Here is a 23,397-nt window from a genome sequence, read left to right as displayed (position 1 = left end):
TGTTTGTGGAGTTTTAATCCGCTTCTTCTGAGGCTGCTGGGACAGATTTCCCCTCCTCTTCTCTGTTCGCACAGCTCCTGGGGATCAGCTTTGGATTTGGACCCGCCTCTGCGTGTAGGTCGCCTGAGGGCGTCTGTTCCCCGCCCAGACAGGACGGGGTTAAAGGAGCAGCTGCTTCGGGGACTCTGGCTCACCCAGGCCGCGGGGAGGGAGGGGTACAGAGGAGGCGGGGCGAGCCTGCGGTGTCAGAGGCCGGCGTGACGTTGCAGCAGCCTGAGGCGCGCAGTGCGTTCTCCCGGGGGATGTTGTCCCTGGATCACGGGACCCTGGCAGTGGCGGGCTGCACGGGCTCCCGGGAGGGGCGGTGTGGAGAGTGACCTGTGCTCACACACAGGATATTTGGAGGCGGCAGCAGCAGCCCCAGCGTCTCACGCCCGTCTCTGGGGTCCGCGCTGATAGCCGCGGCTCGCGCCAGTTTCTGGAGCTCGTTTAGGCGGCGCTCTGAATCCCCTCTCCTCGCTCACCAGGAAACAAAGAGGCAAGAAAAAGTCTCTTGCCTCTTCGGCAGCTGCAGACTTTTTCCCGGACTCCCTCCCGGCTAGCTGTGGTGCGCTAACCCCTTCAGGCTGTGTTCACGCCGCCAACCCCAGTCCTCTCCCTGCGATCCGACCGAAGCCCGAGCCTCCGCTCCCAGCCCCGCCCGCCCCGGCGGGGGAGCAGACAAGCCTCTCGGGCTGGTGAGTGCTGGTCAGCGCCGAGCCTCCGTGCGGGAAGTGCGGGAATCTCTCCGCTTTGCCCTCCGCACCCCTGTGGCTGCGCTCTCCTCCGTGGCTCCGAAGCTTCCCCCCTCTGCCACCCGCAGTCTCTGCCCGCGAAGGGGCTCCTAGTGCGTGGAAATCTTTCCTCCTTCACAGCTCCCTCCCACTGGTGCAGGTGCCGTCCCTATTCTTTTGTCTCTGTTATTTCTTTTTTCTTTTGCCCTACCCAAGTACGGGGGGAGTTTCTTGCCTTTTGGGAGGTCTGACGTTTTCTGCCAGCGTTCAGTGGGTGTTCTGTAGGAGCAGTTCCACGTGTAGATGTATTTCTACTGTATCTGTGGGAAGGAAGGTGATCTCCGCGTCTTACTCTTCCGCCATCTTCTCTCCTCCTCTGCTGTCATGGTTCTTATATGACATCTGCTATACACTGAATTATGTCCCCCAGATTCATATGTTGAAGCCCTAACCCCCAATATTACTATAGGTGGATATGAGGTCTTTAAAGAGGTCATTGAGGTTAAATGAGGTTGTAAGGGTTGGGTCTAATCCTATATGACTGGTGTCCTTATAAAAGGAAGAGACATTAGGGCTCACTCTCTCTCTCTCTGTGCACAAAGGAGAGGCTGGGTGAGGATACAAGCAAAAGGCAGCCATCTGCAAACCAGAAAAAGAGATCTTGCCAGAAACCAACCCTGCTGGCCCCTTGATCTTGGACTTGTAGCTTGCAGAAGTGAGAAAATAAATTTCTGATGTTTAAACTGTCCAGTGTGTTGTTTTGTTATGGCAGCCTGAGTTGACTGAGATAGCACTGAAGGTACTTGTTATTTCTTGATCAAATCCAATCTACTTAATTCCAGGCACATACAGGGTCAGTGTGATATTCTGAAGGATATCAAAATAATCAAGTTCTCCACAGACTAGATTATGGCAGAGAAGACAAGTGAATACAACTCTGAGGCAAGATTGTGAAGGTATATTGTTGGCCCTGCCAAGTAAAAGCAAACTTCTTCTGGTACTTGCAAGTTGGAAAATAATAAATGAAAGCATTTGTCAGGTCAATAGCTGCATATCAAATGCCAGGAGCTCTGTTCATATTTTCCAGTAAAGGTACCATGTCTGAAAGAACAGCTAATATTGGAGTCACCATGTAATTAAGTTTGTGGTGATCCACAGTCCAATTACTTTCTGAAAAGGTCAAGGCTTGTGCATCTATCTTCCAGTTTGACAGGATCAGACCCTAGGTGTCCAGAACACTGAATCTTGACCATCTCTCAACCTTCTTTTTACCTAAAGACAGACCCCTTTTCCCTGTTTACCTCACTGCCTCGTGGTATTCTTGGCAAAGCAATCATCTCAAAAACTTAGTGGGCTTCCCTGGTGGCGCAGTGGTTGAGAATCTGCCTGCCAATGCAGGGGACGCGGGTTCGAGCCCTGGTCTGGGAGGATCCCACATGCCGCGGAGCGGCCGGGCCCGTGAGCCACAATTGCTGAGCCTGCGCGTCTGGAGCCTGTGCTCCGCAGCGAGAGAGGCCGCGATGGTGAGGGGCCCGTGCACCGCGATGAAGAGTGGCCCCCACTTGCTGCAACTGGAGAAAGCCCTCGCACAGAAATGAAGACCCAACACAGCCAAAAATAAATAAATAAATTTAAAAAAAAAAAAACAAAAAAACAAAAAAAAAACTTAGTGACTGCTGATGTATTTGCCTCCAGTCACTCTCAGGTACCTATAACTGCACCCAAAGACTTTTCCTAAGCACTGTTCTGGAATCTCCTTTGTTTCCTGGCCTCCTCACTCCTGTGACTCTCTCTCAACAAAGAGGCAGCCTCTTGGAGGCCGTTGGGCTTGGGGGACAGTCTACCCGCTCACTCACACCTTTGTCCCGAGTCATGTTATTCCACTCAGAAAGTTCACCAAAACTGAAAAGTCAGCTCAATTACATTTTATTCCCATATCTTACTGTTTGGGGACTAGAAACAGTTACCTTTTGCAGCCTTACAAGTTCCTGAATTTCTGGACTCTCTATTACCTTTCATTTTCTGCTTAAAAACAGCCAACTATTTCCTGAGCTCATCTCTTCCTTGAATTGCCTTCCCAAACAGAGCCAAGTCCAATTAAAACACGTTTCTAACATTCCATTTTCCAGTACACCCCCTATCGTGATGGGGTCTGCCTTCCAAGTCTCTGCAGGTGACCCTTTGGTCGAATGATTTGTCACTACATCACGTAGATGTCCAGTCACCCAGCATGCTGTTTCTTCACCCTCTCTTGCCCAACTGCTAAGAAAATAGCCACCTATTTTTTGTCACCCAAACAGCCCACTGCAAAACAGCAATTTCCATGGTGTTAAATAAATTACGCTAGTTGTTGTAAACAACACCCAAATTTCAGTGGCTCGACAAAGTAAAACTTTCTCATGCACTTGATATCCAGTGCAGATTTTCCAGTTGGGGCACCTCCCTCAGGCAGTGACTCAGCAATCCTGGCTCCTCTGTCTTGAGATGCTGCCATTTCTAACATGTGGCTCTAGATTTGCTACAGGAGAAGAGGAGAAAGGATCAGGTGTGCAAGGTATTTTATGGGCCAGCCTAGAAGTATCATCTATCATATCTGCCTACCTCCCACCGGCTGGAATTAGTTTCAGGGCCCCTCTTGTGTAAATGGAGCTGGTAAATGTCATCCTCCTGGTTGCACAGGAAGAGAATTAAATGGTTGATAACAATGAGAATTATTTCTGCCAAAGACTAGTCTGAAATGTTGCCTGATGTCTTTGCAGAATCCAACATTTCCCCCTCCACTTACACGTGTCTTGAACATAATTTGTATCACATACCTGCCACCTTGTGTTAAAATTTTATTTTATTGACTCATCAGGTAATGAGTGCCTCAAGGTTGAGAACTGTCCTGTATTCATCTCTGTATCACCTGAGCCTGAGCTCTGCCTGCCACTTGGCAAGAGCTGAATGAATGCTTGTCAGGAGGATGTTGAGAGGGGAGGGAGGCGAGTGGAGGAGAGTGGACATTGAATCTGTCCTCTCTGCAGGGTAGGATGGGTGTTCTCTATTATGTGAACTAAAAATGCTGCCTGCCATATCAGTAAACAAAGGATGTAGCAGCCATCAAGCCATCACATTACAGTCTCCTGATGGTGAGCCCTGAGGGAACTCAGGATAGAAACAGGATGCCCGCCATCAAGCCCTCAGTTACTGCAGCCACCCCACAAAGAGGCACCCTGAGGAGACTCAGGATGAGAAAGCACAGGATACTGGCCCCAGACAGCTGAGGTGCTTATCGAAGGAATGATTTCAGTGAGTCCAGACTCTTGCATCTTCCCATACAGAGAAAAGCACCAAATTCCTTAACTTGAGATGTCTGGTTTTCTTTAATTAACAATAATCTTCTGACATTCCCACTACCCAGTCTTTGTTGCAAAACCTCCTATATAACCTGGCTCCCCACCTTGTCTCTTCAGAGTGATCTGAGATTCTTTGTACCCGGCTTAAGTCCTCATTTTTGTCCACCGGATAAAACAACTCTCAACTTTTAGGTTGTGCATTTTTTTCAGTTGACAGTTTGAAAGAGAAAACTTGGGAGCTATTATAAGGCATATTTTCTAATAAAAATGAAAGTAGTGACCCCTGCGAACATGGCGCTGCGAGCGGCGCGGAGTGTGGCAGCTGTGGTCTGCAGCCTGCGTGCCATCTCTGTGCCCAATGTGTCCTGCCCGCAGTGGCCCTGGGGACTGCGGGCGGGCGCCGTCGGGACACTGCGCGCCAGCCCCGCTCTGCCGTCGGTGAGTAAATTCACTGACAAACATGAATGGGTAACAACAGAAAACGGTGCTGGAACAGTGGGAATCAGCAATTTTGCACAGGAAGCTTTGGGAGATGTTGTTTACGGTAGGCTGCCTGAAGCTGGGACAAAATTGAACAAACAAGAGGAATTTGGTGCTTTGGAAAATGTGAAAGCTGCTAATGAACTCCATTCTCCTCTATCAGGAGAAGTAACTGAAATTAACGAGGCTCTAGCAGAAAATCCAGGACTTGTCAACAAATCTTGTTATGAAGATGGTTGGCTGATCAAGATGACACAGAGTAACCCTTCAGAACTAGATGAACTAATGAGTGAAGAAGCATATGAAAAATACATAAAATCTATTGAGGAGTTCATGAAAATGGAACCCCTAAATAAAGTAGTTTGAAGCAACTTAATCTAGCATAGTTGTCTTAAATTAGTAGTGGATAGATTTTTTAAAAGCAACTTGTAGCAAAAGAAACTACTTGCAACAATGTTGCCTGAAGAAAATACCCCTTAACTTCCTAATGACGTCAGATAAACCCTATGCATCTTTTTCACAACACCCTATGATTTTTAGGCTAGTCTCCAGTTATAATATTCAGAATTCCTGAAATTATCTGTGGTAAAACTAGTTATAAAAATTATGTAATTCAAGGATAACATTGTTATCTTAACCTTATATAATATTGTAACTTGCTTACAGCCATCCCTGGATTTGGGTCAAAATACCCAATGATATTCCCACTGGAAATAAATGCAGTGGAGAAAAGTTTGTTAGTTGCATAGTGTCCAATGAAGAGCATTACTATCTTAATTTTGCAATATACTGTGTTTGCTGGTGCTATTTTTATACAGTGAAGCAACAGCCCTGCAGGAAAACAAGAAACGGTTTAATAATAAAATATTCAGCTTCTTAAAAAAAAATGAAAGCAGCAGTATGCTCCTTTTCATTTATTCAAGAGGGAAAATTGTCCCCGAGCCCCACCAGCCTTGGCATTCACTTGCCAATCTTGCATCTCCCAGTGCTTTATTCTCAACACAATGAACATTCTTAGTAGAGACTATTATTTATATGTCTTTGAATAACATCTCTTGTCCTGAATTAAATTGTTACTTATAATAGAAAAAAAAGCTGTAAATTATGGGCACTGGACATTCTCAGGACCCACGCTGCACTCAGTACTGGGAAGGTGATATACGGGGAGTCTGTGCCCTGAAGATTTAGGATGGCACCCCAAGGCTTCTCTTCTCAAGGAGCCCAAGAGAGAAAACCTTCTTATTCAGGCAGAGCCAGATCCAATTAACTGATGAAAATAAACAGAAATGTGGAACAGTAGCCCATTTTTGTGCTATTAACCTAAGAAACAAAGGACTCCTGAGGAAGCTGCACGAAGGGATTCTGAACACCATCTGTGAGGTCTCCTGGCCCCTAAGCAGGGGCGAGTGAGTGTGGAAGAGGATGCCTCCTGGGGGACAGAGGGGACCAGCCACCAGGATGGATATTCCAGGAGCTGTTGGGTGGTTGGGGAGTGCGGAGGGGGGCACCACATCTAGGAGGTGCCATCAGAGGTGTGGACAGTGCAGGTTTGTATTTATCTTGACAGTTTTCTAGCAGATGCAAGTGTCTTGTTCTAAAATAAGAACAAGACTGGCGGTCCAGTGGTTAAGACTCCGCGCTTCCACTGCAGAGGGTGCAGGTTCCGTCCCTGGTCAGGGAACTAAGATGCCGCATGCCCGCAGAACGGCTAAATAGACAACTAAATAAGTAAATAAAAAATGTGTTGAGTAGACAGACTACACTTAAAAAAATAAGTGACTATTATTGGTATATAAATTATAATAAATAATCAGAACATTGTGACAATGTTCTGACAGGTAGACGTGAAATGTCTTGAGGAAGGGCACATTTTTATAACTTGCCCAGCCCTGGCCATCCCCACCAGCCCTCCCTCCCCAGAGCCCAGCTTGCAAAGGGGATTAGCTGTGCGGATCGGGGCACATGTGTCCGGCTCTGGAGAAGGCACTCCCTGGCTGGAGTTAGGCACCTGCCTTTGAGAAATTCATCCAGCAGAAAGCTCTGCGAAGCAGCTCATGAGTTACCTGTCCATTTTCCCCAGGCACCTTCAGCAGGGGGCAGTGGAGCTCAGCCCTGGGAGAACCAGAGCATCAGAAGCTCAGGGTGCCAGCAGCCTCTCTTACCTACCGCGGGCGCCGCCCCAAGGCATCACACATCACACGTCTGAACGGTCTGTCCGAATGCGCAAAATGCCCTCTCTTTCCACTTAGCTATTGTTTCTTTAATTAATTGACTTTACTTTTTTAGAGCAGTTTTAGGTTTACAGAAAAAAATGGAGCGGAAAATGGAGTTTCTGTATCCTTCCCTCTCTCCACACACAGTTTCCCCTATTATTAACATCCTGCATTAGTGTGGTGCATTTGTTACAATTAATGATATTAAAAATATAATTTAAATAAAGTAAAACCTAAATAGCGTTTACATTTAACAATTAAATTATTATTTAAATGATGAATTAAAATAAATAATTATAATAAAAATAATACATTATTATTAACTAAAGTCCATAGTTTACATTAGGGTTCACTTGATGTTGTACATTCCATGGGTTTGGACAAATGCATAATGACATGTGTCCGTTAGGATAGTGTCATACAGAATAGTTCGACGGCCCTAAAAATCCTCTGTGCTCTGCCTACTCAACGCTCCCCTCACTCCCAACCCCTGGCGAGCACTGATCTCTTTACTGTCTCCATAGTTTGCCTTCTTCAAAATATCATATAGTTGGAATCATACAATACGTAGACTTTTCAGATTGGCCTCACTTAGCAATATGCACTTACGTTTCCTCCACGTCTTTTTGTAGTTTGAGAGCTTTTTATCTCTGAATAATATTCCATTGCATGGATGTACCATAATTTCCTTATTCATTTACCTTTTGAAAAACATCTTGGGGACTTCCCTGGTGGCGCAGTGGTTAAGAATCCGCCTGCCAATGCAGGGGACACAGGTTCAAGCCCTGGTCCGGAAAGATCCCACATGCTGCAGGGCAACTAAGCCTGTGTGCCACAACTACTGAGCCCACGTGCCACAACTACTGAAGCCCACACATCTAAAGCCCATGCTCTGCAACAAGAGAAGCCACTGCAGTGAGAAGCCCGTGCACCGCAACAAAGAGTAGCTCCCGCTCGCTGCAACTAGAGAAAGCCCGTGCACAGCAACGAAGACCAACGCAGCCAAAAATAAATAAATAAATAAATTTAAAAAAAAAATCTTGGTTGCTTCCAAGTTTAGGCAATTGTAAGTAAAGCTGTTATAAACATTCATGTTCAGGTTTTTGTGTGGACATAAGTTTTCAACTCATTTCAGCTAGGTTGGCAATCATCTAGGAGCATAGCTGCTGGATAGTATAGTAAGAGTGTGTTCAGTTTTGTGAGAAACCACCGAACTGTCTTCCAAAGTGGCTGCACCGTTTTGCGTTCCCTCCAGCGATGATGAGAGTTCCTGCAGCTCCACGTCCTCACCAGCATTTGGTGTTGTCAGTGTTTTGGGCTTTGGCCATTTGAATAGGTGTGCAGTAGTATCTCGTTGTTTTAATTTGCAATTCCCTACTGACATATGATATCAAGCATTTTTTCATATGCTTGTCACTCATTTTTTCCCTATGGGCCTAAGGGAGATACTTGTAATTCAAAGCAGAAATAATTGGCTTGTCATTATGGGAGAAATACTTTTCTAGACTGATTGGGCCAAACACTCCCTTAACACATCTTTCAAAAGTGATGGGAAATGATACTAATGCCAAGTAACATTTTCTTTTTTACACGCTTTCAAATTAGACAGTACAATCAATGTTAAAACAATGGGGAATAATTGATGCCCTCTCCAGAGGATCCTAGCTAGGAATGGAGTTTTCTCAGCCATGTGGAGCCTTTGAGACCAAATCTCGCTGAGTTGCAATGTGCGGAAGCAACCAATCTAGACTGTTGAATACTTTGCAAAGAGCTAGACACTAATTAACTTGAGATAGTTCTACAATACTGCCTCCCACTTGTGTATTTTAGGTCATGCAAGCTAGATTTTTAAAAAGAGAAAGGCAATTGTCACCTCATTGAGAGAATTGGCTTGTTTTCAGTTCTATCAAACTGAAGAATTTAAATTTAGTGTCTGTGCTTGCTCCAGCAAATTCTCCATGAGCCAATATTTATTAAGACATTAACATTATCTCTTAAGGACCACCCTGTCAGCCACAGTGAGAGACGCAAAGAGCAAAGAGTGGTGGCTCACTCGTCACCTTGATGGGAAGACGGGGTTAATACACAGACAACAGCCCGGAGAGCAAACATCTAGAAACAGGAATGCAACTGCCAGGAGTTTCAGCGTCCAGCTTGACCATGATGCTTGAGCTCTTTCTATCCCTAGTTTGACATTGACAATCGGAGCTGTCTGCCCTGAAGCGTGCCACCCCACAGAAGGAACTCCTCTTGGTGGGACTGAGTGACAGAGCCCAGTGGCTGTCTGTCTGAGATCCTCAGTGTGTCCTTGCAATGGTCCGTGTGTGGGCACCATGGTTCCTAGAGGCCCCCTACTCACAGCTTGAGCTTTCCTCCTTAAGCTCTGGGGAATAACGAACTGTCAGTCCTCTGGAATGTCTAAGTCAGTGTTTCCAGGAATCCAGGCCAGACTCTTCCCAAATGCACCCAAACTGTGGGGCTCGACTCTGAGCTTCATTGCTACTCATCCTCATCCTGGCCAAGCTCTGATGAGCGTCACTCTGTGAAGGAAGACGGGAAGTGAGACGTCTTTCACATCCTTGGGCTTTGTCTTTAGCCCAGCGGCCCTTCATTTCCCATGGTTTTCACTCTGCACTGGGTACTACATAACACTTTTCCAAATATTCCCTCCAAAATATAGAGTTTTAACAATCTCATCCATTCCTTCTTCCTCAACCAACTCATTCATAGATACTGAAGAACCCACTCTTCCAGTGTAATCTATATAAAGCAGCTGGGTTTCCAGTATCTTCCTAGAGGAAATGCAAACTTAGGGAGGTACCCTGGCAAAGGGCAGATCTCTTTGACCAGAGGGCTTCATGTATACAGTCTTCAAGAGATACCACCTCCCGGGCTTCCCTGGTGGCGCAGTGGTTGAGAATCTGCCTGCTAATGCAGGGGACACGGGTTCGAGCCCTGGTCTGGGAAGATCCCACATGCCGCGGAGCAACTACGCCCGTGAGCCACAACTACTGAGCCTGTGCCCCGCAACAAGAGAGGCCACGATAGTGAGAGGCCCGCGCACCGCGATGAAGAGTGGTCCCCGCTTGCTGCAACTAGAGAAAGCCCTCGCACAGAAAGGAAGACCCAACACAGCCAAAAATAAATAAATTAATTAATTAAAGTTAATGGGTTATTTAGGAAAAAAAAAAAAAAAGAGATACCACCTCCCCTTTTCCATTTGCAGCAGAACAAATGCTCACCGGGAGACTAGCTGCATGGGTAATGCAGACCCTTAGTCCTCTGCCTAATGCTAAGGCAGCCCTTCCCAGCACCCCATCAGCTCTCCAGGCTCCAGTCCTGTTGAATCCACCTTGTTTCATTTCTGGTGGGATAGAGAGTCCCATCATCCTTCCTGAAAGCAGGAGAGTAGTATTTAATCCTTCCTGTTCTTCCCTATAGATAGACACCTGTCCATTTGCCAACAGAAGTCTAGATAGACCACTAAGTGCTGAGGGATTTTTATATTGCTTCTTTAAACATATCTTCATTTTATGGAAAAACTGACTGCTTTAGGAGACCCGGGAATTGATGAGGTAACAATCTAATATTCCATTCGCATTGTATTTGACAAAGGTGAGGTTTTTATAAATGAAGGTGAACATTCTGAAATATTACCTTTGAGTTCCGTTAGTCAGTGGCAATATAAATATGATTTTCCAGCCCCATTTTCTTCAGGGAAAAGTGGAGAATGTCATTAAAAAAAAACCTGAGGAAGTGGTCTGCTTTCAGCAGTTTTTAAACTGGTTCATAGTTGAATGATAGTGTTAATTAGATTCCATCATTCTGTGGACAAGGTCCTAGAAGTTCAGAAAGACTATTTTACTGACTTAGCAGTTCCCTTTACTATCTTCTGACAAGTTGGGTTTTGAAATGACTTAAAGCAGGAAGGACATTTTGACCAAACCTGATGTTAGCGCTGGGGCTAGAACAAACAGACAAAAGGCAGTTTTACAAAATGTTCTGGTTCTTTGTGAGGTTAAGAGGATGTCCTGATATGTGTACATTTGTCTTAGCTGTTCTGAAAAGTTTTCCATCCTCAGTCCATTGTGGTTTTCAAAAAAAAAGCAAACCATCATACTCTTTATAATTGTATTAGTTATCTATTGCTGCATAACAACTGTACCACAAACTTTAAGGTGTAAAACAACACATGTTTATGACCGCAGAGTTTCTGAGGGTTGGGACTCGGGGGCACAGCTTAGCAGGGTCCTCTGCACAGGGTCTCACCAAGCTGCAGTCAAGGTGTCAACTGGGTTGGGATCCCATCAGAGATTCTAATTGGAAAGAATCTGCTTCCAAGCTGGTGTGGTTGTTGACATCCTTAAGTTCCTGTGGTTGTAGGGCTGAGGGCTTCAGCGTCTTGCTGTGAGTCATCTGGAGGCCATTTTTAGCTCCTTGTCATGTGGACCTCTCCATGGGGCAGATTCCACCATGGCAGCTGGCTTCTTCAAAGCAGAGAGAGCATCTCACAAGATGGGTGTTACAGTCCTATATGTCATAATTACACATAAAAGAAATTGAATCAGTAATCAAAACCTCCCAAGAAACAAAAGCCCAGGGCTTCCCTAGTGGCGCAGTGGTTAAGAATCTGCCTGCCAGTGCAGGGGATGCGGGTTTGAGCCCTGGTCCAGGAAGATCCAACATGCTGCAGAGCAACTAAGCCCGTGAGCCACAACTACTGAGCCTGTGCTCTAGAGCCCACGAGCCACAACTACTGAAGCCCACATGCCTAGAGTCTGTGCTCTGCAACAAGAGAAGCCGCCGCAATGAGAAGCCCGCGCACCACAACGCAGAGTAGCCCCCACCTGCCGCAACTAGAGAAAGCCCGCGCGCAGCAGTGAAGACCCTATGCAGCCAAAAATAAATAAAAATAAAATAAATAAATTTATAAAAAAAATAAAAAGTCCAGGACCAGACAACTTCACTGATGAATTCTACCAAACATTCGAAGAAGAATTAATACCAGTCCTTCCAAAACTCTTTAAAAAAACAGAAAAGGAAAGTAATCTTTCAAACTCATTTATGGGACCAGAATTACTCTGATATCAAAACCAGGCAAAGAAGCCACAAGAAAAGAAAATTACAGGCCAATTTCCCTGATAAACACAGATGGAAAAATTCTCAACAAAATATTAAAAAAACAAATTCAACAATGCATTAAAAGGATCATACATGGACTTCCCTAGTGGTGCAGTGGTTAAGAATCTGCCTGCCAATGCAGGGGACATGGGTTCGAGCCCTGGTCTGGGAAGATTCCACACTCCACGGAGCAACTAAGCCCATGCACTGCAACTACTGAGCCCTCATGCCACAACTGCTGAAGCCCACGCACCTAGATCCCGTGCTCTGCAACAAGAGAAGCCACTGCAATGAGAAGACTGAGCACCGCAACAAAGAGTAGCCCTCGCTCACCGCAACTAGAGAAAAGCCAGCGCACAACAATGAAGACCCAATGCAGCCAAAAATAAATAAATTAATTAATTAAAAAAATTTTTTTAAAAAAGGATCATACACCATGAACAAGTGGAGTTTATTCCAGAGATGCAAAGATGGCTCAATATCTTCAAGTCAGTCAATGTGATATACCACATTAAACAAAGTGAAGGATAAAAATCATACAGTCATTTCAATAGATGCAGAGAAAGTATTTGACAAAAGTAAACATCCTTTATGATAAAAACTTTCGACAAAGCAGTTATAGAGGGAACATGCCTCAACATAATAAAAGCCATATTTAACAAGCCTACAGCTAACATCATACTCAGTGGTGACAATCTTTTCCTCTAAGGTCAGGAACAAGACAAGAAATCCTACTCTCACCACTTTTATTCAACATATTATTGGAAGTCCTAGCCAGAGCAATTAGGCAAGAAAAAGAAATAAAAGGAATCAAAATTGGAAAGGAAGAAGTAAAACTATCATTATTTGCAGATGACATAACATAAATATAGGAAACCCCTAAGACTCCATCAAAAAACTGTTAGAATTAATAAACAAATTCAGTAAAATTGCAGGATATAAAATCAATACACAAAAGTCTGTTGTGTTTCTATACACTAATAACAAGCTATCAGAAAGAGAAATTTAGAAAATAGTCCCATTTACAATTGCATCAAAAAGAATAAAAAACCTAGGAAGAAATTTAACCAAGGAGGTGAAAGACCTGTATATTGAAAACTACAAGATATCAGTGAAAGAAATTGAGGAAGAACGCAAATAAATGGAAAGATATTTTGTGCTCATGGATTGGAAGAATCAATATTAAAATGTCCATACTACCCAAAGCAATCTACAAATAAATGCAATCCTTATGAAAATTTCAATGGCATTTTCACAGAAATTGGACAAATAATCTTAAAATTTGTATGGCACCCCAAATAGCCAAAGAAGCCTTGAGAAAGAACAAAGTTGGAGGCATCATTCTCCCTGATTTTAAACTATATTACAAAGCTATAGTAATTATGGTATTGACATAAAACTATGGATTCGACTCTAAATTTTGTGGAAGCTTGATTCGAATGAGTTTTTTAGAGCTGAAAGTATGTATCAGAAGTGGGCTTGATCTGCAGGCACTGTCCCCGATGCTGGGCTTACCAGGGGAAGGTGAGGTAGCCTGCTGGAGATGGCTTCTCCATGAGCTGACCCATTGGGTATTCATCCCCTTTGGCATTTCTCTTCTCACCGAGATGTAATATCAAGAGGGTCCTACCCAATAAAACAGAGGTTTCTAGAAATGGAATCAGTGGGCAGGGTGATTCAAACTGCTGTGCTGTGGAACCCGGGGCAGACATTCCCTCCTGGATCCAGCAGAAATGGAAGTCACAGGAGGAAGCCTGGCCCTTGAGAAGCATCCTCTGAGGAGGGCAGGTATAGTAAGCTCTCTGCCTTGTTGGATTTCAGATTTAGCCAAGACAGCCAGTGGATTGTTTTCCCATAAATAGCAGCAGACTGAGTGGGTAGCAGATAGCGGATGACTGAGGCTTTGCACAGTCATGGGAGGGAGGAGACTGGGACTCAGGTGGTTTGGATGAGAAGCAGGTAAAAGGTAGAGAGAGAAGTCCCTGCCAGGCAGAGTGCCAACTGCTGCCAGGTCAAGTGAGGAGAAGCTTGGCACTGAGCCCTGGGGGTTGCTGGAGGGATTCTGAGTCAGTGAAGGAAAGGGACTGTCTTTTGGGGCTGAGGGAAAAATCACATGGGGTTAAAACAAATAAGGCAGCTGGCAATTGTAAAAGATAACAGCTTCTGCAATACCACTTGACTTCAGCCCCTTCGTGCTAAACAAGTCCCACGTTCTGTCCTGCACCTTGTGCAACAGCAAGGCTTAGCCACAAAGTTGAAGGGCAGAAAGAAAGCCCAGTTAGGCAAGCGAGGACAGCATGGGAAGCCTGCCCCTTCCAGCCCTGGGCAGAGTGAGGGGAGGAAAGAGGAGCTCTCTGAAACTGCCCCCCGGGGGAGAGGGGCGGACAAGCTGTGGGAAAGGGCTTGGGTCCCTGCTCCAGCCCCAGGGCTGCCACAGCAGAGTGATTTTGGCAGAGGGAGGCCAGGTATGGGAAAGCAGGCGGCTCATAGGAGACTGCAGATGCTGAGAGGCAGCTCAGAAGGCAGCAGGTCCGTGGGCAGGGCGGCCAGTGCCTTTCCATGCTGAATGAAGAGCTGTGGGTTGGACCCCTGGATGCACCCGGTTCCCCAAGGATCCTGAACGATGAGGGAAGACTGCCCTGGCCGCTAGAGAGAGGCTGGGACGCTGGTCCCCGAGGAGAGGCTACAGCCTCAGCAGTAGCAGACCAGCCTCCTGCCTGGGATGGGTGGACAGCGCCGGGGTCCCACGTTGAATCTCAGCTAAGAGTTGGTCCCAGTGGGGGTGGGGTCACATGTTCCAATGGGAAAAACAAAGACAGAGGGTCATCCCCAGGGGCCTAGCAGAAGGCTGGAGGAACCAGGGGCCCCTGAATCACGCTGCAGCTACAGGCTGTTAAGTTGCGACTTATTTGGCAATCTTGGACTTCATCATAGCGCAAGGATAGCCCAAATCTCATCCTTAGTGATGCTAGTCAAGGCTGAGTCTGCGCTTTGAGAACAAGATCCAATAACAGAGCAAAGAGGCAGACGTGAGGGCCCCCAGCTGGCCCAGGGAGGGGTTTTAGCTTCTGGAAGTTGCTTCTGTGCAAGAGGGGTCTCCAGAGGACACCCCCAAGAGCCATCAATCATGTGCACCCACTCACTCGTGTCCAAGCATACAGGATTCCAAGACGATTACAGGTCTAAAAATACACAGGCCAGCTGTGTTTGGCAGTAGGCTTGAATGACCTCCAGCCAGAGGCAGCGACAGGCACACTTGTCCAGACTGTCTGTGTGAAAGCCACCAACTCCCTACGGGACACTTATTTCAGGATCCAGACCCTCAGCCCAGGTTGTCCCGTCCTAAAGCATGGAGCTTTTCTACCTTGGTTTTCTTGTTGAGTGAGAAGCAGTGTGGGAGTCATTGTTTCATTTAACAAGTGTGTTTTGAGCCCCGACTATGCCCCAGGTTCCCTACCAGGTCTTCAGGTGGACCTCGATGGATGGGCCCTGGGACAGTGCTGTCCAGGGGGGGGATAAAACGTAAGCTGCGGAGGCCACGCTGTGCTCATATCTAATCCTTGGAACCCAGCCTCCTGGGCACTGATCAGTCTGGGTGAACGGCACACTTGAGGCTGACGTCTCTGTTTATGATGGCTGCTAGCCTGCTGTTCAGACAATCACTTGGGAAAATTCCAGAGATTTCTATCATAGGAAGGCATAAGATGTCTATCAGAGGAGGATTTGCCTGCAGAAAGTGGGAAGAAGAGTTTTAACCCTCTGCACATTAAAAGAAGTAGTCTCCTGGCAGCTGTTACTTATTTTTTATGTTGGTGAATCCATGTTCTATGTAAATAATTAGCACATAACCAACCATTTGACGTCTGAATAATTTTAACAGGTTAACAATCAGCCTCCTGGTTTTGTTGTGTACACGTCCAACAGCCTCATACACTGTCATTCCCATAACTCATTCTGCAAATGCTCTTCTGGTGTGTCCGAGAGCGATTTCACGAGGAATTCTGAGGCATGTGGTAGAAGATAAAATAGAAAATTACTTACATCTCTTTCACTGTGGTTTGGAAGAGATGCATCTTTACAGGAAGAGGCCATTTTTGGACTAGCTTTTTAAATTAAATTTTAAAAAAGAGGGTTAAAATGTTGTCAATAAAGATTATATTCTTAATAAGGTTTGCTTTTCTCTGGTCAAACAAATTTGCATTGTACTTGGAGAACCTCCACTTTGAACAGACCTAGTTTTTAAATGATCTGAAGTAGGGCTTCCCTGGTGGCGCAGTGGTTGAGAGTCTGCCTGCCAATGCAGGGGACACGGGTTCGAGCCCTGGTCTGGGAAGATCCCACATGCCGCGGAGCAACTAGGCCCGTGAGCCACAATTACTGAGCCTGCACGTCTGGAGCCTGTGCCCCGCAACAAGAGAGGCCGCGATAGTGAGAGGCCCGCGCACCGCGATGAAGAGTGGCCCCCGCTCTCCGCAACTGGAGAAAGCCCTCGCACAGAAACGAAGACCCAACACAGCCATAAATAAAATAAATAAATAAATAAATTTATTAAATGATCTGAAGTAAATGTAACAGTATTTAATGGGGGGAAGTAAATAAGTTATGACTTATGAATCTTACTGAGGAAAATGTTCATTCTTATTCACTACTTGACCAGCTTCAAGTCTCTAGAAAGAGCAGAGGACACTGTGAAGTAAGAATTCTTCCTGTGCACGCCATCCTTTGTGGTGCCAAGCCTTTGAAAATGTAAGTATTTTTATTTATCCAAATTGAAAGTTTATTTTCTCTTTAAATACAGCATTTTAAGTCTAAATTATATTTTGCCTGCCAACTTGAACTGGAGTCTCTTATGGTATTATGGTCTTTACTTCGTATGTGATAAACTGTTTCCAAATCCTCTAATGGCACATTTCCAGTTCAGTATGCCGTGGAACAAATACTTCTGAGCTTTGACAATGAAGGAAAGCTTTCAGTAATTTTAAGTCCAGGCAAGATAAATATTAGGAACGTAACTCCTAAAGCTTCCAGCGGTGTGCTTATTAAATTCACACTGTCAATGGTCTTCAAAGAACAAGCAATACATTTAAAAAGTTCAATCACTTTTACAGTTAATATTTCCTAAAATTCAATAGAAATTCAGCTTAACTTTGAGACTCAGAATTAAGAGCCTAAGAATATGTTAGAGTGTTTTTGTATATAGATAGATGGTATGTTGTAGACCAACAATGTTTGCTGTTCATGATCAAATAGTGATAAAAATGTAAGACCATTGGGTCTTTAATTAGCATTAAATATTTGACAATTCAAAAAAACAAAAAGGAAAATAAGGAAGGGAGAGAGAGAGAAAGAACATAAGAATGAAAAGAAGAAAATAAGGAAGAAACGAAGAAAAGACGGGGGGGGGGAGAGAGAGAGAGAGAAAGAGAGAAAAAAGAGAGGAAGGAAATTTCTGGTTTGCCAAATCGGTCTTGCTATTTTCCATGTCCACCAGCCAGGTGTGTGAGACTTTGAGTTGCTTCACATCCTCACCGACACTTAGTATGTTCAGGCTTTTCATTTGAGCCATTCTATCACATGTGTGGTAGTATGTCTGCAGTATCAATTTGCATTTTCCTAATGACTAAAAATGTTGAACATCTTTTCATGTGCTTATTTGCCACAGGTGTATTTTCCTTAGTGAATTTCAGATCTTTGGCTCATTGAAAAATACAGCCTTTCATGGGACTTCCCTGGCAGTCCAGTGGTTAGGGCTCAGTGCTTCCACTACAGGCGGTCGGGGTTCGATCCCTGGTTGGGGAACTAAGATCCTACAGGCTGTGCGGTGAGGCCAAAAAAAAAAAAAAAAAAAATACAGCCTTTCAAGTTCTACTCCTCGGTATTGATCATGCCCACCCCTCCCCCAGGACCTGTCTGGGGCAGGTCCGCACCTGCTCTTCTCCTGACCCCTCACCAGTCTCCCTGTCCTGCCCGCTCCTCTGCATCATGCTCACGGCTGCCAGAGAAACCTCTGGAGCCCCCAGGTCTGATGTCATAGCCCCTCTCAGACATCTCTGTGGGCTCTGAACGACGGGACTTTCTGTCCTTTGCCTGCCACACGGTGTCTTCCTCACAAGTGCCTCACCTGTTTTATCTTAGCCCCTCCCATTCCCCCTTTCTCACTTATTTTCACCAACATTGGACTACATTCGGCCCCAGAAGCCTCCTGGCCTTCCACTCCTCTGGCCTCTACAGGTATGGCCTCTGCCCAGACTGTTTTCCCCAAATTGTAAACATACTGTAGCCTCTGGGCAGATTGAGGGCCCTCTGTCCTTTTCATTTCCCATAATGCAAACATCCCATTGTATTTTCCTTCTACACTAGACCCCAGATCTACTGGGGACACAACTGCATAGTGCCTTTTAGCCCCCTTGTCTAATTCCGTGCCTGGCCACGGTGGACCACAGGTTTCTCCAGAAATGTACTGAGTAACCTCACCGTGCATTTTTCTTTTGGGATACGGGGATACAGTATCTGTCGTCTGTTAAACTTCCTCATTCCATGTGTGGGAACTGTCATCAAATCTCAGTGGTGTTCATGAACTCTTTGAGCTGCTTCTGATCTCCGCAACAACAACAACGACAGCAAAGGAAGGTGTGAGACCCTCTGCCCTAAGAACAGGAACAGCATCCTGGCTTCACTTTCCTCACCATCCAGACTCCACTGTCCACTTCCGTATTCTTTTCTTTTTTTAATTAAAAAATAAAATCACATAGAACTGCGAAGTATAACATAGCCCCCCAGCATAAATATTAATATTTGAAACATAGATTTGATATATTTGCTTTAGATCTTTAAAACAAACACGACTGGAAGCCTGAAGTAGCCCAGATTCCCCTCCTCAATTCCAGGCTCCTCTCCTTGCTGCCGAAATGTTGGCTTCCCTGTGCACCGAGGCCGAACAGAAATACGGAGCAGGGATTTTGGAGGGAGAGAGAAATGGCTTTATTTTTCTGCCAGGCAGAAGGGAAGACACAGCAGGCTAGCGCCTCCGGAGCTGTGCTCTCCTCGGGAATCAGGGAAGATTTTATATGTGGGGCTAGCAGTCCGGGGTATAGGATAAGGATCAAAGTAGTGAAGGTCTTGCATTCTTCCTTTCCTTTGCATTATTTCAAAACAGTCATAGCTGGCGTCAGGCCGCCCCGTAATTGGGGTCCGGCAGTCTGGTAATTGCATCCGTTTGCCTCTGGTTTATCGACCCGGTGACCTTGTTTCTGAAATGCAAAACCTATAGGGGGTGATTTGTTACAAGGGGCGTATAGAATGTAAGTGCCCCGGGATGTAACTCACACAGAGTTAGGGGTGATAGGTACCCAGTGTAAATTACATAGTGTCAGGGAGTGAGGTTAGCTTTGTAAAGTACAAATCTAGTTACTCCAAATCAGTGACAGTTAAAGTAAACCAAGGCGTGATTAACTCTTTCAGGCCAGGTTATGTTTCTTCTCTAGCCTGTTCGCTGCCCCTTTGTTTTCCTTGCTCTCAGGGGAGGGAAGACTTCATTTCTATTTTTGCTGAAACACCCTCTTCAAAGACAACCACGATCAAGGACTTCTGTGTATCCAATCCCTGTTTTTATACTTTTACTACATGTGCACGCACATTCTCCACAGATACAGTGTTTTGTTTCCCTCTCAACTCGCAAACACTGTATCATTCTCCAGTGATTGTTCTGCCACTTGCTTCCTTCCTTCACCTGAAGGCCACCCAGGGCTTCCGGTCTAGTCTGAGTCCGCCTTGTTTCACAGGTCACCTTGAAGCCATCCTCAGATTAGCTTATGTGGACAGAGGTTCTTGACATCATCCCAGTTAGGGAAGAATTGGGGAGAAGGCTTTCCTGTTATGCCTATGAGTCAAATGTGGGACCGTCTACATGGTGCTGTGTTTCCTTGTTCTTGGTCTTTTGTTATATTTTCTAGGACAGCCTTGATTTTGCCTTCTACCTCTTCTATCAAATTCTCATTTTCTAAGTTCCTAGATTCATTGTTCTTAGATAATTTCGTTTTCATAGCATCCTATTGTTTTGCAAGTGTAATAACATGATTTTTTTTAAAAAAAGCTTGAGATGTAAGGGACATACAATAAACTGCATATATTTAAAGTGTATAATTTGATGCACACAGCTTCACATAACCAAGATAACAAACATCAACCCCAAAGGTTTCCTCATGCCCTTTCGTAAGACCCCTGCCCCTTGCCCTCATTCCCAGGCAAATGCTTATCTCCACACAAAGCAGCAGGCACTCTTTTTTTATCTGGCTTCTTTCAGCCAGCATAATGATTTTGAGACACATTCATGTTGTTGCTGAGATCCATAGTTTATTCCTTTTTATGCAGGGTAGTATTCCATTGCACGGATACACAACAATATATTTAAGTCATTCCCCCCTTGGTGGACAACTGGATTGTTTCCAGTTTTTGGCTATTATAAATAAAACTGCTATGAACATTCGTGTAAAAGTTTTTGTATAGATATGTGCTTTTATTTCTCTTGGGTAAATACATAGGAGTGAAATGTTTGGGTCATATATTAAATGTATGTTTAAGTTTTTAAGAAACTGTTAAAGTGTTTTCCAAAGTGGTTAGATCATTCCCCATTTCCTCTAGCAGTATGTGAGGGTTCCAGGGTCTCCACATCCTTGCCAAACCTTGGTTGGTCATTCTTTTTAATTTTAGATATTCGAAGAGATGGGCAGTGGTGTCTCGTTGTGGTTTGATGGGTGTTTCCCTAGTGACTCAAGATGGTAAGCACCTTTGCATGCGCTTACTTGCCATTCGAATGTATTCTTTGATGAGTGTCTGTTCAAATCTTCTGCCCATTAAAATATATTTAAAATATCTATTACTGAAGTTTGAGAGGTCTTGACATATTTGGATACAAAATCTCTGTCAGGTGTGGTCTGTAAGCCTCTGTCAGCAGGCCACCCCTTCACATCGCTGGTTCGTATTCCAGCGCACGAAGTCCCACAGCTGTCCACTCGTCTGTGGATGCCGAATCGCCCAGATGTTACAATTTTTAAAAAACATTTCCTTTTTGCTCCTGGAATGATGTTTTCTCCAGAGGCATCTGTTTTAATTTTCACGACAGAGACTTCTCTAAGTATCCGGTGATTCTTGGTCATCAGTTCACATTTTTAAAAAGCACCAGAAGAGCAGAGTAGGAGCTTATCGCGAAGGGGACGATGCCTCCCCACGCTCCCGGGCAGCCCCAGGCAGAAGGTGACCAACTACCACGCTACACTGGAGGGTCCCTAAAGACCAAAACGTGGACACATTTTGTCCTGGGATGCCAACATCTAGTTGCTCGGGCTCTCCCCAGAGAGCTAATTTTTATTCACGGCAGGCCTCCCACCCCTGTTCCCACCACGCTTGTCCCTGCGAATGAGTGTACAGCTGACTTCTGGGCTTTGCGTGCTGTTTGTGGGGAGCAGGAACGGGGTGGGGGAGGGGGCACCGCCGCCTGCTCTGGGCAGTCGGCCCTTATATTAAGGTGCATGTTTCCCTCCCACCCTCCCATCAGCCCTGGCGTCTAGGAAGGACCATCTCGGCAGGCACACTGCGGGCTCCGTGCGTCCTCACGTCACCTCTGCCCAGCTTTACCTGTCTCCACTCCCACACGTGCTGTGGGTACGCTGCCGTGACCCGCTCTCATTCTCCTCATGGGGCCATCCCTCCTTAACCCTTAAATCCTTTCACAGCGATTGTAATGGGGTCAAGGATGGGGAGGAGGAAGTCAAAGCATACGTTCAGCTCATCGTATTTAACTGGGAGCTTCTAAGTGAACTCCTAAAAACATAAAATCATTCCTAAGGTGCTAAAAAAAAAAAAAAAAGGGAATTTTAACAATATAACTAATATGTTTGAACTAACTATAGAACAAACAGCACCAACTTTAAAAATGGTGTTGTTATTTTATAAAAAAGGTTTGAGGCTGCAAAGGAAAACTCAAAATCCACAAAGGAGAAATCTCACAGAAAATGGTCTCTCCTATACCCACACATGTGAAAAGAACAAAAAAGGTTTAAATAAAATCCCCCCAAATGGTTGAAAAGTAAAAAGCACCATTTCAAACAAAAAACTAGTTTCCTAAAAATATTTGGATCAAAGCAAATCTAAGAAGTATAGCTGGGACTATTCAGGATCATAATGATAGGAACTTGGTTAAACTTAAGGAAATGTGGTCAGTGTTACTTAGCAGAAACATAGAGCCTTAATAAAAGCCAAAAATACACATGCTCAGAAGAAAAGAAATGAAGCACTCCTTCTCAGCAGTTACGAACACAATGGAAAAATCTCCCCCAAATTAGAATAGTGAAAATAAGATCAAAGTGAATATTAACAAATGAGGCAATACAGAGGAAATTACCATAAAAAACATAGAGTAAAACAGAAAAAGATAAACTTCGAGAATATCTAATGAATAATCTACAAGATCAGAATGTCCAAGTGAGCCTGTTCTTAGTTTGCCATCTCCTCTACGCCTGCTGGCCAACCCTTGCCTTCATTTCTGATCTGTATGAAGTGCATTTGAAATTCTCAATAAAAAGAAGACTAACAAAAAAAGCAAAGACAAGATCCCAACGGCTAAAACTTAAACAGAACGATAACTCACAAGAAAATGAATGCTCAAAATAATAATTCTAAATTAGGCATTCCTGTTAAAATTATGCAAGAATTCTACCAATCACCTCTATTATTTAGTATTGCTTTTGAATTTTTTGCTAATATAAGCAGCAAACGACAATAGCAACAGCTTCAAATACTGCAAAATAGGAACTACTTATTGAGAATGGTATGACTGTAAAGCTAGAGAACCTAAGAATAACAGCAACAAAAGGCTGGAATTCATAAAATAATCTTAGTAGCATGGCTGGATGTGACAAATATACAAACATCAGTAGGTTTGATTTATCCTGGTTATAAAATGTATTTGGGGACATATTCTCATTCACATATATCTAAAAATAACCTTAAGCTGGGACGAAGTGAGAGAGTGGCATGGACATATATACACTACCAAATGTAAAATAGATAGCTAGTGGGAAGCAGCCGCATGGCACAGGGAGATCAGCTCGGTGCTTTGTGACCACCTAGAGGGGGGGATAGGGAGGGTGGGAGGGAGACGCAAGAGGGAGGGGATATGGGGATATATGTACACGTATAGCTGATTCACTTTGTTATACAGCAGAAACTAACACAATACTGTAAAGCAATTATACTCCAATAAAGATGTTAAAAAAATAAAATAAATAAAAATAAAAATAACCTTAGCAGAAATGCACAAGATTTATACGAAGAATGTCACACAGCTCTACCGAGAGATAGAAGAGAATATTTAGCACTATGAAATATTAATATGGGTGGGAAAGAGATTTCAGGGCTGTCTGAACTTCTAGCGTGAAGAATTGTCCACACAGAAGGGTAACAAAACAACCAAAC

General features: G+C 44.6%; 1 protein-coding gene across 1 annotated transcript; it reads left to right on the top strand.

Moving 5' to 3' along the window:
• The first annotated feature begins 4,402 nt into the window (after positions 1–4,402).
• On the top strand, positions 4,403–4,957 carry LOC132362118 (glycine cleavage system H protein, mitochondrial-like). Its single transcript, XM_059916104.1, has one exon. The coding sequence runs from the start codon at positions 4,403–4,405 to the stop codon at positions 4,955–4,957; it is 555 nt and encodes a 184-aa protein (XP_059772087.1).
• Positions 4,958–23,397: the final 18,440 nt, after the last annotated feature.

This window comes from Balaenoptera ricei, chromosome 3, assembly GCF_028023285.1.
Source record: "Balaenoptera ricei isolate mBalRic1 chromosome 3, mBalRic1.hap2, whole genome shotgun sequence".
NCBI classification, from domain to species: domain Eukaryota; kingdom Metazoa; phylum Chordata; class Mammalia; order Artiodactyla; family Balaenopteridae; genus Balaenoptera; species Balaenoptera ricei.
This window is presented reverse-complemented; position numbering and strand designations above follow the sequence as displayed.